This window comes from Chelonia mydas, chromosome 1 (assembly GCF_015237465.2).
Source record: "Chelonia mydas isolate rCheMyd1 chromosome 1, rCheMyd1.pri.v2, whole genome shotgun sequence".
NCBI classification, from domain to species: Eukaryota; Metazoa; Chordata; order Testudines; family Cheloniidae; genus Chelonia; species Chelonia mydas.
Window position 1 is genome coordinate 259997888 of NC_057849.1, and position 15343 is coordinate 260013230.

The 15343-nt window shown below is 44.4% G+C and overlaps 1 protein-coding gene across 7 annotated transcripts in view; it reads right to left on the bottom strand.

Annotated features, from left to right (window-relative positions):
- LOC102940459 (activating transcription factor 7 interacting protein) overlaps window positions 1-15343 on the bottom strand; it is a 169757-nt gene that overhangs the window by 20480 nt on the left and 133934 nt on the right. For 5 of the 7 annotated variants that reach the window (XM_027826477.3, XM_043544644.1, XM_037883383.1 and 2 more), the window contains 2 exons: window positions 12899-13057; window positions 10088-10273 (listed from right to left, as the gene is read on the bottom strand). In XM_027826477.3, coding sequence (XP_027682278.2) covers window positions 10088-10273; window positions 12899-13057 — 345 coding nt within the window. The remainder of the gene's footprint in view (window positions 1-10087; window positions 10274-12898; window positions 13058-15343) is intronic. The other 2 variants (XM_043544660.1, XM_007064061.4) reach the window with 1 other exon arrangement.

Below are 15343 nucleotides of genomic sequence, written 5' to 3' on the forward strand. Positions count from 1 at the left end.
CATGCTCTTGGAAGAGGGGTCCCTTAAAAGGGGTGAAGAAGGTGTGTGCGCGTTGGGGAGACTGGAATTGGATAGAATAGCCCACCTCTGATTTACAGGACCTTAGTGATGGTGTTGCAGACCCCACAAAAATGAAATAAACTTCTCATATGGAGGGGATATAAAACAAATGCAACAGAAGTTGTACTCTATTTCTGACAAAGAGTCAAACATTCTGCCTTGATGATGTTGAAGCTGGTAAGAAGACAGTAGATGATTTCCTCCTCTGAAACTTCTGGCACCTCTTGGGTGGTTCAGGTTGTCTCTATGGGGTATAAAATAATTGTCTTTGCTGTGGTTCACACTTAAAGTGTTTTCGCATTTGTACAGAAATGAAGGTTACTTACCTGTAATGGGAAGTTCTTGGAGACATATGGTCTCTACCTGTTTTCCACGTGGAGGTATGCATGCATGCCCTGGACCAGAGTCTGGAGATTTTTAATAAGCAGTGCCCACTGACCCCCACATGTGCAGTTGAAATCCTCATGCTCCAGACCGAGGGCATAAGGGCATGCGGACCAATGCCTGTCTCTCCAATGATTTCTTTTACCACAAATCCAATCAGATCTGAAGCAGAGGGGAAAGGCAGTTGAATACAGATCGGGACCACACATCTTGAAAGACTTCCAGTTACCAGGTAAGTAACCTCCATTTCTTGAGTGCTGGTCCCTGTGTATATTCCACATGTGAATGACTGATAAGCAATATTCAGACTGGAGGGGGGCAATGCAAGGATGCAGTCAGCAAAGATGCTCAAAGAACTTCAGTCCCACAGCTGGATCTGCAGTGGAGGCTGAACTAGTGTGCAATGTTTTATGAATGTGTGACTTGAACTCTAGGGAGTCATTCTACAAATGTCCACTATCGGTACCTCCTGTAAAAATGCTGTGGAAGTATCTTGTACTCTTATGGAGTGTGCCCTAACCCCTTGCGGGGCACATACATACACTTATTAGTAGTGCATGATAATGCAACCAGAAATATACTTAGAGGTTCTCTTGTTTGTCCTCGTCACCTTTCTGCTATAGTGACAAACAGTCTTAGTGATTTTCTAATTAGTTTGGTCCTTTGCAGGTAGAATGCCAGTGCACATCTGACATCTGGAAAATTAGATCTTTTCTCATCAACAGAAGCATGGAGTTTGGGGAAGAAAAGAGGTAAGCAGATACGCTGGTTGACATGAAATTCAGAAATTACTTTAGAGGGGAATTTAGGATGAAGGGAGACCTTCTCTTTGTGAAAAATGGTATATATGGTGGATCAACCAAGAGTGCTCCCACCTTGCTCACCCTTCTGGTATAATAGCAACTAAAAATGCAATCTTCAGGGAAAAGGTGGGACATAGTGCATGTGGCCAAAGGTTCAAATGGTGGTCTGGTAAGTATTGAAAGGATGAGACTGAGGTCCTATTGAGGTGTAGGCTTGATCATTGGCAGAAAGGTCCTGACAAGGAATCTAACTGTTGCTGGGCAAGTGAAAACTGAACACCTGTTCAGTGGAGGAAGGCAGGCACCGATCGCTGCAAGATGAACCTGCTGTGAGCTAATAGAAAGACCCGAGTTCTTCAATGACAGGATATAATCTAAAATGACTGGGCTATCTGCAGATTCTGAGGAAGAGTGATTGTGCTGTGCCCAGGCAGAGAAGCATCTCCATTTAGCTAGATAAGAGTTCCTGGGTGAATCTTTCCTACTCTGAGTACGAGTGGCTTGGACAGCTCCCAAGCATGATTGTTCTAGTTCTGATGCCCATCCAAAAACCAGGCATGGTGGTGAAGTAGGTCTGGACTGGAGTATCTGATTTTGCAGTCTTCCTGAGTTACAAAATCTGGGAAGGGACAGATCCTGATAGGAGAATGGGTTGACAGTCTCAGAAGTTCCAGTAACCAAAAGGGTCTTGGCCTGTGGTAGCAGAGGGATGGGAGGAAAGACATCTGAGTTGGTCTGTATAACAGGAGAGCATTGCTCTGGGAGTCGTGACCCCTAGCTGTCCCGGAGTAGTACGGGGAAGTTTGCTGTTTGCAATGTGAAGAGATCCCATTGGGGTGTCCCCTACTGAATAAATATCTTGCTCAGGACAGAGTTGTGTATTTCCATTCTGGTCTACAGAGAAGTTCCTGCTGAGTTTGTCTGCTAGAGAACTCTGAACACCTAATAGTATGTGGCTAGAATAGTGATGTGATTTCTGATGCACCAATTCCAGGCAGAGGGGAAGGGATCTTGCTCCACTCTGCTTGTTTTACATAAAAGACTTTGATGATGTTGGCTGACACTATTTGGATATGTGAATGTATGAGTGGGAGAAAGGCTTCGCAGGCCAGGCAGACAGCTCTCATTTTGAGCAGACTGATGTGCAGCCTGACCTGTAGTTTTTGGTTTGCAAGTAACCTGTATTATCAGATTGCTCGATTGAAATCTTTCTGTGAGGAGAAAAGCTCTTGCTGAAATGGAGACCACTGTCACTCCAATAAAGTTTATCGTCCATATGGGCGGGGGGGGTGGGGGGTGTCAAAATGGACTTTTCTTTGTTCATGCAGACATGGCTGCTAGAAGATGAAGCAGGAACAAAGCTGCTGACTTAACCCGGTGGTTGGAACTACCTGTTAGGAGCCAGTCATCCAACTATCGGAAGCCTGAGTAGCCAGGACCTCTTGTCTGGACTGCCACCACACAGAAAACCTTCATGAATACTCTGGGACCTGTTGCTAGTCCAAAGTGAAGGACTCTGAACTGGTAGTGTTCCTGACCTACCAGGAAATGAAGAAATTTTTTTGTTGGGAGGATGAGTATCTACATGAAAACAGGGCATCCTCCTTCATACTGAGAGCCGTGTATCACATTCCCTCCTTTTGGGAGGGGATTATTGATGTTAGTGTAACCATCCTGAATTTTGGCTTTCAAATAAAGATGTTCAGTTGTTGAAGGTCCTCACTGGGTCTCCACCAGTCACTTTTTGGGACTAAGACATATGGGAATAGAACCCTCTCTCTTGATATTAAGATGGTACTTGTTCTATTGCCCTTCATTAGAGAAGAGACACTGCCTCTTGCCAGAGAATCTCCTCGTGAGAGCAGTCCATGGAGAGGGGCTGGGAAGGAGGTTTGTGGGGGTAAGGGAGAGAAATCTGACGGAGTAAGCATGGTGGATGGTTTGTAGAACCTTCTTGCCTGTTGTGATAGAGTCCCAATTGTAGGCAAAAAGTATGAGAAGGCCCCCAAAGATTAGGGGTGGAGAGACAGAAGTGGCTGCCATCAATAAAGGTAGGCACTTTTTGACTGAGGCACCAAAAGTAGCCCTTAGCACATGGGTGAGAATGGGTGACGGTCGTGGCAGTAGAGGGGGATGAAAATCAAGGTCTCTGAACTCTTGTGCAGAGGCTCAGCTGGGCACTGGTGATGGAATATTTGTGGAGGGAGCAGGCTTGACCTATATACTTGCCTGTGGTGTTCCCTTTTTGGGACCAGGGCGTAAATTCCCAGGGAGTGAAGGGTACATCTACAGTTTTTCAACGAGTGTAGAGGCTCATCAGTTTTCTCACTGAAAAAGTTTGACTTGTCGATCTGTAAATCCTCTATGGAGTTCAACACCTCTCCAGGGAATCCTGAAGAGTAAACCCAAGACTCATACACTTCATAACCATACCAGTGAGTAGCCCTCTATAGACTTCTAGGGACCTCAGCATCACTCATGTCCTTCAGTGTAAAATTTCATGAGTCTTTACATTAAAAAGTCCACATCCCTCAAACAGAAGATTCTCAATTGTAACTCGTACCTCAAGGATTCCTGACTATTGGAGCCAAGAGAGTCTCCTCATGGCAACTGAGGTAGCCATGGATCTACATGCTATGTCAGCAGTATCAAGGGCGACTCAGAGCGATATAAGTGCCACAAGCTGACCTTCAGCAATCAGAGGCACAAACTTATTTCTGCTATCTTGAGGAGGCCTATTGATGAATTTAGTGATGGAGTCCCAATTTAAATAACTGTACTTCACCAAGCTCTAGTAACTGGTGATCTGCATTTGAACACCAGATGTTTAATAATTTTTCTGTCCAAATAAATCTAGTTCCTGGGACTTCTTGCTTCCAGATGTTGCTTTCTGCTGTCTTTGGCTACACCTTTTGTTAGGTGGTGCAACAACCAATGACCCAGGTGTGAGTGTAAAATTGCTAAAAGCCTTGGGAAAGCATTTGGTAGGAATGATCTGCTTTTTTTTATGTTGGTACCAAAGAAGTGGGCACCTACGAAAGCAACTTAGGTGGTGCTAAAAGCCCCTCATTGATGGGTACTGCAAGTCGTCCAGGTTCAGAGGTGTGAAGGATTTCCAGGAGCTTGTGTGATTTTTCCACAAGCAGTTCCACTGGATACTTCAGTCTGAGCCATCCTACAAGTCCTGGAACATCTTGTGGTCATCTGGGGTTGTGGTATGGGTACCACAGCCTCATTGGCAGATGACAATGTGATGGGTGCCAGGATGGGGTGGTCCTGCATCTGTAACTCCTCATCAGAGCCATGACCAGTCTGCTTGGTTGGCAGGAGTGTGCATTGAGTTGCCTTTAATAACCCCTTGTGAGGTTGTGGGTGAGGGGATCTAGCCCTGTACTGGGATGCTGACACCAGTATTCTAACCTGATGAAGTCCCCATAGTGTCCATTAAGGCCAAGGATAGGCACATTGAGCGGATGGTCATGGGAGTGGATTCCAGAGGTAACATCCCTCTTTGAGGTCTTATGTCTGGGGTAATAAAAATCAGCCATCGACCCATTTGTGGCGTGTACTAGCCAGAATATCCAGAGAACGAACTGGTGTCTCCTCCCTACTATCTGCAGAGCCTGGGGATGACAATAAGAGTCCTCCAGGATATGAGAAGCTGTTCCAGCTGGAGTGCTGGGAATACCCTCACACTGTGCTCTGTTCAGTACCTGTGTAAGAACAGCAGTTGATGCTGGAAGAGGTTCCTTCACTACCACTCACCAAGAGAAGTCCAGTACCAAACAGACCATGAGGTCCTTTGACAACATGTAGAATTGTGGTATAGTTAGTTGGTACTATTGTAGTCAGGTGAATGGATAGCATCAGCAGCAGGATAGTCAGTATCAGAGATATCGATACCAGGAACCTTGGGGTTGAGAGGTTGGTTCCAGGTGACTTCTGTGATACCAAGAAAGGGGGTCAAGAGGCACAGGGACCAGTGCCAAAATGAGTGCCAGAGTGGCCATTCTGGTGCCTTGAGCTATCATTTTTGAGGTGATTTGTGGCCTCTTGAGGAAGGATCTGATGAAAGAGACCTACATCTCTTCCCTTTGTGGGATTGGTGCTCTTTTTCCCCATTCCCTTTGGTTCCCCAGTTAACGAGGGATGAAGCTTTTGAAGTGGTTATCTCACGTTTGTGAGCAAAAGAGCTGGGAGGAACACTTTTTGAAACTAAGTGTTCAGGAATTTGAAGAGGGATATATCAACCTCTCCAACAGGAGCATCTTCAGATGAATTCTCAGGTTCTTGGGGTTCTCTTAGAAAAAGATTTACAAGTGGCACATCTGTCCATTACGTGCCCCTCCCCCAGACACAATAAGCATCTGGTGTGCCCATCATTAGTGAGCATATAAAAGGAAATCTTGGAGATTCGTGTTCAGTCATAATGACTGGTTTAGGTATGGGGACAGATTCTCCGGGTATGTATACACAACAACTAGACAACTGCTGCTGGTCCCCGACTTGGACTTGTGGGACTTGGGCTGCAGGGCTGTTTCACTGCTGTGTAGATGTTTGGGCTCGGGCTGGAGCCTGGGCTCTAGAACCTTGCGAAGTGGGAGTGTGCCAGAGCCCGGAAGTCTACACAGCAATGAAACACCTCCGCAGCCCAAGCCCTGTGAGCCCAAATTGGTGGGCAGGGGCTTGCTGCGGATGTCTAGTTGCTATGTAGACAGACCCCCAGTCAAAAACAAATAGGTTTTCTTTATGTCACATATTAAGAGAAACATTATAAAAAAAATCTCTAAACTAACATTGAGTAAGTACCTATCTATTTACAATTATTTACAAAAGAATGGGTAGACTGCACAGTGAGCAGAGAGTCTTGGATGCTGCAAGTTCTGACTCAGAGCTATGGGCAGTGAGAAGGAAGTGAGGGTGGCTGGGGTCTTCATTCCTTGGCTGGAAGCATGAAGACACTCAGGTGCAAACATGGCCCCCAATGGACACTAATGGCCGAAATAATTCAAACTTGAGAGTACTGGGTACATGTGCACCAACTGTGGAATATCTAGAGAGAAACATTTGAAGAACACTATTTCCTGAAGATGCTGACTTTCTGTGGAGAGCTCCCAAGCACTGACCAGACCTGCTTAGCTGCTTAGACTGCTTAGCTAGTGCAATCTGATATGCTGACAGCCTGAGGCAATACAGCCACAAGTCATTTATTACACACACATTGTTTAGGCTTTTTTGCAAGAGAAATATACAGTCTTTTCTGGTATTCTATCTGCCAAAAAGTCTAATTTTAAAACTAGGGCAGTGGATCAATTAACTTAGCACAAAGGCATGGTGTGCAGTCACATACTATTCAAGTACACAGCATTCTGAGACAGTATATAGCAGGGGCTATGGAACCAGTAGCCTTGCAGAGGTATGAGTCTATTCTCATTCTCAGGACAACTAGTGAATGTGGTCATTTATGCTTGTCAGTGTAGAAACCATCCATAGCAGAGGAAGGGAGGGAGATGATAAAAGAAGAACTAAAAATAGCAATTAAAAATCTGCACTTAATTGTTGCATGAGTTTAGGCACTTTATGCTTGACATGCGCCATTCATGACAAGAAAATAATTTTCTGCTGGGGGAAATATGAATCAAGTTCTCACAGTACTGAGTTGAGCTTGCTGACATCTACAATCAGCATGCATCATAGCTCATGCTGTGACTGCTGGGAAATCTCAGCTCCTTGGAGATATACAGGGGTAAATAAAACCAAAGATAAATCTCACTGGAACAGGGTCCAAAAACATAGCATCGGACACTACACATTGTTATGGAATTACACTGAAACTGAGCATTCTGATGGTAAGCCATGTCTGATTTACTACAGTGGAGGCGCATCTTACTCGGGGGTTAGGTTCTAAAGTCAGTGCGTAAGATGAAAATCGCATATAGTCAAAATTACCCTTGAAAATCCCTTAAATCACCCATAAAGTACAGTATACTGCACATGGTTGTGTATATTGTGCAACCCTGTACATTACTATGTATAAATGTATAATGTATACAGTAATGTACAGTATATAATAAAAAGTACATATGCAAAATATAATTTTACAGTATTTTTAATTACATAAAAGAGACAGAGAAATGGAAGAATGAAAGAATAAAAAAGGAAAACAGTAAACCTAACCACTCACCATCCATCCTGGATATTCTTGCTAGTCTACGACGACGATAATGGTGATACGACAACTATGACAAAGGTGATGCGATGACGATGAATGATGATGATGATTAGTACAGCGCCCGTATGATGAACGATGAGACAATGAAGATGGGCACTGAACACACTCCGATGATTAGTCTTCCTCTTCCCCAACACTGCTGGGTGGTCATCAGGGCTTGTCGTCGATCCAGGAGACGGAGATGATGGAGAGCTTGGGTGACAGAGAGCACGTCGTAGACCAAGTGGTTGGCTCTGGTTCAGCTCGAGAAGTTGATTGCGTAGGCTCATCTGCTGCTGGTTGTTTTTTCTTGAAAAACATGGTGATCAGCAACTGTTGCTGTTGTCTCTTGAGCTGCTCATTCATTACTTGATATGGTCTCAAATCGTCCATAATACTACGTGTGCTTTTGAGGCTTCGTTCCATAGAGGGATCGTATTCAGAAATTAAATCATTCAAGTGTTTCGCTGCTTGGAACACAAACAAATTTATGAAGATTCCAACTTGCTGGCTCTTCCTGTTCGTCGTCATCATCTTCTGTAGACGATTTTATCAGTTCCTCTAACTCTTCATTTGTCAATGTTTCTCTATGGCCCTCAATTAATTCTTCAATTTCTTCCTCAAGGATGTTGACGAAGCCATCACCACCCACTTGCCTGGCCACCTGAACAATGCGTTTCATTTCTTTGTCAGTGGTCGGGAAACCCTTAAAATCATTCACACATTCTTTCCATAGGTTTCACCAACGTGCATTGACTGTTTCAGGCTTGATTGCATCCATTCCCTGTTTAATATAAGTGATGCAATCGGCAATGTTGAAGGACTTCCAACACTCCATCACATTAAGATTGGGATCAGCATCCATAGCGCTACGTATCCATGAGAACATAAGCCTCGTGTACGTGGCCTTAAAGCAGTGAATCACGCCTTGGTCGAGAGGTTGGAGGAGGTATTGGGGGGGAGAAAGACTACTTCAACGTTGGTAGGCGCAAACCAGGGTGTGTGTGTCTCAAGGTGGCCAGGAGCATTGTCTACGATCAGCAACACTTTAAAGTCAAGTTGTTTCTCTTCGAGGTACCTCTTGACCTCCAGAATGAAACACTTGTGGAACCAATCCAGAAACGCTGCCCCTGCTGTCACCCAAGCCTTTTTATTTGATTGCCAGAACGCAGGCAGGAGATTTTTGTTCTTGCCTTTTAGGGCACGGGGATTTGCAGCCCTGTAGAGCAAGCCCGGCTTTATTAAATGCCCAGCCGCATTGCCACAAAACAACACAGTCACATGGTCTTTAGCTGCTTTGAAGCCAGGAGCTTTTCTTTCTGATTTCGAAGTGTAAGTGTGGTTGGGCATTTTTTTCCAGAAGGGCCCAGTCTCGTCAGCATTAAAAACTTGTTCCAGAAGATGGTCCTTTTCTTCTATGATTTTCTTTGTTCGGGGTAGGCTTTTGCTGCCTCTTCATTGGCAGATACATCTTCACCAGTAGTCTGCATGTTTTTGAGGTTGAAGCGGTTCCTAAAACTGTTAAGCCAACCTTGGCTGGCTTTGAATTTCTTTTCATCAGAAGGCTATCCCTCTTCGGTGGGAGGTTTGAACAGTGCGTAGAGGCCAAGAGCCCTTTCTCGCAATATGTTGCCATCGATAGGCACACGTTTATGGTTCATGTCTTCCAGCCATAAGTTTAATGCCTTTTCAGTCTTCACTAAAGTCTTATCACGCACCTGGCTCGTCACCTTAACATTTATTGGAGCACTTGATGCCCCGGCTTGACGAATTTCTCTCTCTCTCGAATCTTGATGGCACGGATGCTAGATTCGTTGCGGCCATATTTACGCGCCACGTTGGAGACCGACATACTGTCGGTCAATAAGGCCAACACAGCCTGTTTTTCCTCCAGCGTTGGAACAGATCACTGATTCTTCAGTTGAGAACCAGATGAAGTAGTTGGCTTGCATTTAGGGGCCATGTTGTACAAAAAATACGTATCTTTAAACGTGAGAATCACACTCAGCGCGGCGAGATGCTCACACTATGAGAGGCACGTGGGAACTGAGACCGACTGAGGGAACAGCAGAGCCACATCTCCCATCGCACGCTCACTCTGGGGCATACGCTCTTTGAGTGGAATGGTGGGCGGAATCACCCGCACTATTTAAATTGTTATTTTTCTTTTTTTTTTTCCTGCCGAGTGCATATAGTTGAATTCGCGTAAGTTAAATGCGCGTACGATGCGACTCCACTGTATATGGGTTTAAGAATTTTACTGCATAAGAATAAAATACACTCTCCCCACTTCCCTGGTACCGCACTTTTACAAGACTGGTGCATGTCAGATGTTTAGTTACCTTATAAACTCATTCATAGTTTGGACAAATCACCCAGAAGTGCATGGCTACTAGTGTCATTGTCTGAGGAGATGCCTATCCAGCCTTTCCTCATCCACATGCCTGAGTGAGGAATGTTTTCAAAGACCCATGATCTTATTGACTTGAGATTTTCTCATGTCTTCATAAGCTGAGAATTCACCCCACAACTCTGCATAATATCGTGAGAGGCATCTGGGCATCAAATGAGTATCCTGATATTATCAATCTCCACAGTACTAAGATATACATGAAAAAGGACCTCTTACCTGCACTCTGTGGGCTGACCTGCCTTAAACCAGGGCTCTGCATGACGGCACCTCTCACTGGATTCTGAGCTGGTGGTGCAGGAAGGGTAGTATAGACCACTTGGTGGTTAGCAGGAGCTCTAGGTATGGGGAGCCTAGCAGCACCCTGAGTCACTGGACGATGTGTTACATTCACTGTTGTCTGAGCTGGAAAAATAAAAAGGATCACAAATTGGAGTCAAAAGGATTAAAACTGAGATCCCCATTCCAGAATGCAGGCATCTTCGACAACTGATCCATGTGAGCCATGGAAAATAAAAGCAGTCTCTATGAAATGTTACATTAAGTGCATCTACTTTTAAGGGGTTAAGGAGGATATTGAGGAATGTGGTCTGAGCAAAACTGAAGTGTGTGTGTTATATTTTATATAATATAAAAATGTCAAAATATATAAAAATTTTAGATAATCAGAGAAGACAAATATATAATATCCAAGAGATACAGTTCATGGTTAAATAGTAAATTCTTACTTAACGTGGTTCAAATGCCCAAAAAACCCACACGTTTTACTATTACTAAGTCTCCTCTGCCAAAACTAAATAGTATCCTAACTGTAAGGAATAATATAGAAAAGCCTGGGTGGTAAGTGTGCTTCGGCATTATTAGTGAAGAGTGAGCAACAGTGCAGATCTCATTAGAGAGCTCTCATGATTGGATAACATCAGGTCTAATTGGTCTTCAGTCACTCACCTATCAGGGTGGGGGGAAAGAGAGACCTATGTTTCCCTTATAGCTTTTTAATTTTTGAAGTCATGCTGCTAACAGAAGAAAGTTCAACCTGGGATGGAGGGACCTCCACAGCAGCTTAGCTACCAGAGCTGCCCAAGAACTAGCGAGGTACTAGGGGTGAGTGGCTGTGCTATTGCAGTCCCTTCAGGAATTCAAACCCCACAGCTGGTGCAGATTCCCAGTGCCTGAACAACCCCCCCTCCCTTGGGCAGCTGGCACCTCAATGGCCCCTCCAGCTCTCCTTGGATAGCCAACAACATTGCTAATAATTTCTAGAAGTGTCCTATCCAGTGGACCATGTTTCTTTATTGGATTGTGAGGACCAATCTTGTCCCACCTGAGGGACAGACTAGATCATCCAGTAGGACTTCTCTATCTAGTCTATGATTCCCAGAAGGACGCAGCTTATAGGACAATAGCTTATTCTGCCATCTAGCCCCTTCCACAAGGACTCATCCACCTTTCTCTGCTTAAAACATTTCAATTTCTACAGCTTTGGAAGAACCCAAAGAGGTTAGGAAGGGAAGGAGGAGGATCCTGGGAAATACAGGCCAGTCAGCCTCACCTCAGTCCCTGGAAAAATCATGGAGCAGGTCCTCAAGGAATCAATTCTGAAGCACTTAGAGGAGAGGAAAGTGATCAGGAACAGACAGCATAGATTCACCAAGGGCAAGTCATGCCTGACTAATCTAATTGCCTTCTATGATGAAGATAACTGGCTCTGTGGATGAAGGGAAAGCAGTGGACGTGTTGTTCCTTGACTTTAGCAAAGTTTTTGACACTGTCTCCCACAGTATTCTTGCCAGCAATTTAAAGAAGTATGGGCTGGATGGATGGACTATAAGGTGGATAGAAAGCTGGCTAGATTGTTGGGCTCAACGGGTAGCGATCAATGGCTCCATGCCTAGTTGGCAGCCGGTATCAAGTGGAGTGCCCCAAGGGTCGGTCCTGGGGCCGGTTTTGTTCAATATCTTCATAAATGATCTGGAGAATGGTGTGGATTGCACCCTCAGCAAGTTTGCAGATGACACTAAACTGGGAGGAGAGGTAGATACGCTGGAGGGTAGGGATAGGATACAGAGGGACCTAGACAAATTGGAGGATTGGGCCAAAAGAAATCTGATGAGGTTCAACAAGTGCAGAGTCCTGCACTTAGGACGGAAGAATCCAATGCACCGCTACAGACTAGGGACCGAATGGCTCGGCAGCAGTTCTGCAGAGAAGGACCTAGGGGTTACAGTGGACGAGAAGCTGGATAGGAGTCAACAGTGTGCCCTTGTTGCCAAGAAGGCCAATGGCATTTTGGGATGTATAAGTAGGGGCATTGCTAGCAGATCGAGGGACGTGATCGTTCCCCTCTCATTCGACACTGGTGAGGCCTCATCTGGAGTACGGTGTCCAGTTTTGGGCCCCACACTACAAGGAGGATGTGGAAAAATTGGAAAGAGTCCAGCGGAGGGCAACAAAAATGATTAGGGGACTGGAACACATGACTTATGAGGAGAGGCTGAGGGAACTGGGGATGTTTAGTCTACGGAAGAGAAGAATGAGGGGGGATTTGATAGCTGCTTTCAACTACCTGAAAGGGGGTTCCAAAGAGGATGGCTCTAGACTGTTCTCAGTGGTAGCAGATGACAGAACAAGGAGTAATGGTCTCAAGTTGCAGTGGGGGAGATTTAGGTTGGATATTAGGAAAAACTTTTTCACTAGGAGGGTGGTGAAACGCTGGAATGCGTTACCTAGGGAGGTGGTAGAATCTCCTTCGTTAGAAGTTTTTAAGGTCAGGCTTGACAAAGCCCTGGCTGGGATGATTTAATTGGGGATCGGCCCTGCTTTGAGCAGGGGGTTGGACTAGATGACCTGCTGAGGTGCCTTTCAACCCTGATATTCTATGATTCTATGGCTGGCACTAAAAAGATAAAAAAACCTGCTGAAAAACAGGGTCAGTATATTCATCTCAAAAAGTTAACACAAAGAGACCAAACAGCACCGGGTTTCAGAAGCCACTCGCCACATTCACAGAACTATATAAAATGAAGTTACCTGTAGGTAGTACGTGTATGGTGGTCTGGGAAGGCCCACTTGTTGGCACACCTGTCTGCTGCAGAGGAGTCGCCTGTAAAGGCTGCAGTGGGCGAGCCAAGGGCTGGGAGGATAGACCGATTCCAGATACGCCCGACTGATTCTGCTTCTTGGCATCTGCTTCAAAAACAAAATGAAATTGTAGACAATAGAAAATAGGGATTGAAAAGGCCTGTTGGGTCATCCAGTCCCTTCCCCTGCCACTCCCAAACCAATGTTGTCCCATAGCATGCTTGCTAGTGTTGTGGTTCTTCCACCTTTTCATTCTACAAACCAACATATAAAAGATGCTCTAAAGGACCCATCTTCCATCAGCCCAATCTCTCTGTTTTTTTACATTTCATTCTGCCATTCTCAGGAAAGACTGGGCAGACCACTGTGATTCAGGGACCAAAGTTCACGAAACACTGTGCTAAAGCCATATCTCTTCTAGTTTTAAATGGCTCAAGCAACAAGCCTTCAACTACTTCCTTTAAAGACTACTCCATGAACTAACAATGATTATTAGGCCTTATTTTTTATGTTTAGTATAGGCACTGTTTTTCTTAATTTCATCCCTTTATCCATAGGAATAATGCTGCGCACCTCCTTAAGTAATTCTTGTTCTTCTTTGATGTTTGCACCTAATATTTGCAGACACGTATGTTCTCTCCCCAACTTACTCAGCACTTAGGGTATATCTACAGTACAGTGGTACAGCTATGGCTGTAGGTCAGTGGCACTGACCTACAGCACTCAGGGCACAACATTTTTCACAGTCGTGAATGACGCAGGTAGGTCAATCTAATTTTTAAGCGTAGACCAGGCCTTAGTTTTGTGTTCTGTTTGTAAGTCAACTCCTCCAGCCCACAATTAATTGCTGTTGCTCTTCTCTGAATTCCATCCAATTTGCTTATCAGAATGATTTTTCTTGCACTGAGAAGCTGCTTACTTTGCTCTACTGCATTGACAGGTGGATCTGTATATGCAGCCTTAGCAATGGCTGGTGAGAACTTGAAATTATTTTCAAGTTAGGCTGAGAAATACTCTTAAGTGCTTTATGAAAAGCAAGATTAATCACATTTCTACTGCATTCCTTTGTCCACAAGTAGGTTAACAAGGAAGTGGCAAGACATCTCTACCTAGATGCTTCAGATGCTGTAAAGGGAAAAAACACCAGGAAAACAAAAAAGCAGAATCAGTAGAGATAAAAAGCCACACAAACAAGCACACCGAGGAAAGTCTCGACGGGGCTCACTCAAAAGACCTGGGATGACACAAGTGGACTCCTAGCAGCCACTAATTCAGTTCAACAGCACACAGAGAATCCGTTTGAAGATATTAAGTAGCAGAAAACAAAACTCAGTACTAGGCTCTTGATAAAGTGCCAGTATGCAGTGGTGATATGAAAGCAGAATATACTTTTGAAAACCACAGTGGGCTTCACTAACTCTATTAAAAGGCACTAAGAAGAGTTTGTTCCACACTTCAGGCTTGATGAAGACAGCACAAAACCTCCCTTCTGGTGAAAATGTTTCCACTGTTCACTCAGTGCAACTTTTAGGTCTTTATCAAGTGGCTTCAATCATACTTGACAGCTAATCTGACAGTAGGAAAACCCAAAAAACCCTTTGTCCAGCTGTGTAGACGTTCAAGGTCTTTTGTCACAAGATTGTCTGTCTGTGGTTCACTCACTGTGACTAATCTTCAACCTTTAAAACTCTCAATATCAAATTTAAACCTTTAACAGTGCTGGGTTATGATCTACAAATCCAATTGACCTGTGGATTATGTATCCTGGCAAGATTACACCAGCGTCAAGCTGTCTGGAGTGGCTCATGAAGGTGGGTGCCAACCTCAGGGCAGACTGTTACAAACCAGGGAACAAACCCCAAATTAGTTGTGTGTTCTATAATTAAATTTCACCAACCAAGTATCAAGTGTGAGCTCCTCAAGCACTATATAACAGCCTTAAAGTGGAGTCATAGACCGTCCCCCTGGGACTCCTGTCTATCTTGCCGCCCAGGAGGGTCTGCCTTTCTGATAGATGGTCCTTTACATCAAAAATCACAACCATATTCAGGCTCCCAAATGACCAGTCACTTATCCCAGGTCAATTGCACCTCAGATCACACACCAAAGACGACACTTGTAGCCAATCCTGTAACAAACTAACAAAAGATTAATTAAGAAAAGGAACAGTCATTTAGTCTCTAAGGTGCCACACGTACTCCTTTTCTTTTTAAGGTTAAAGCAGGTAAACATACAAACACAAATGAGTTACAGTCTTAGGGTCCAAAAAGTAATAGAAACTGCTGCAATGTGCAAGCTCTTTCATTTAAGGCTAACTCTAGCTAAACTAAGAAGCTTGGGGATCCCTTGCTTATACTTAGAAATATTGTCCTCTCTAAATTCCAAGCAGCATAG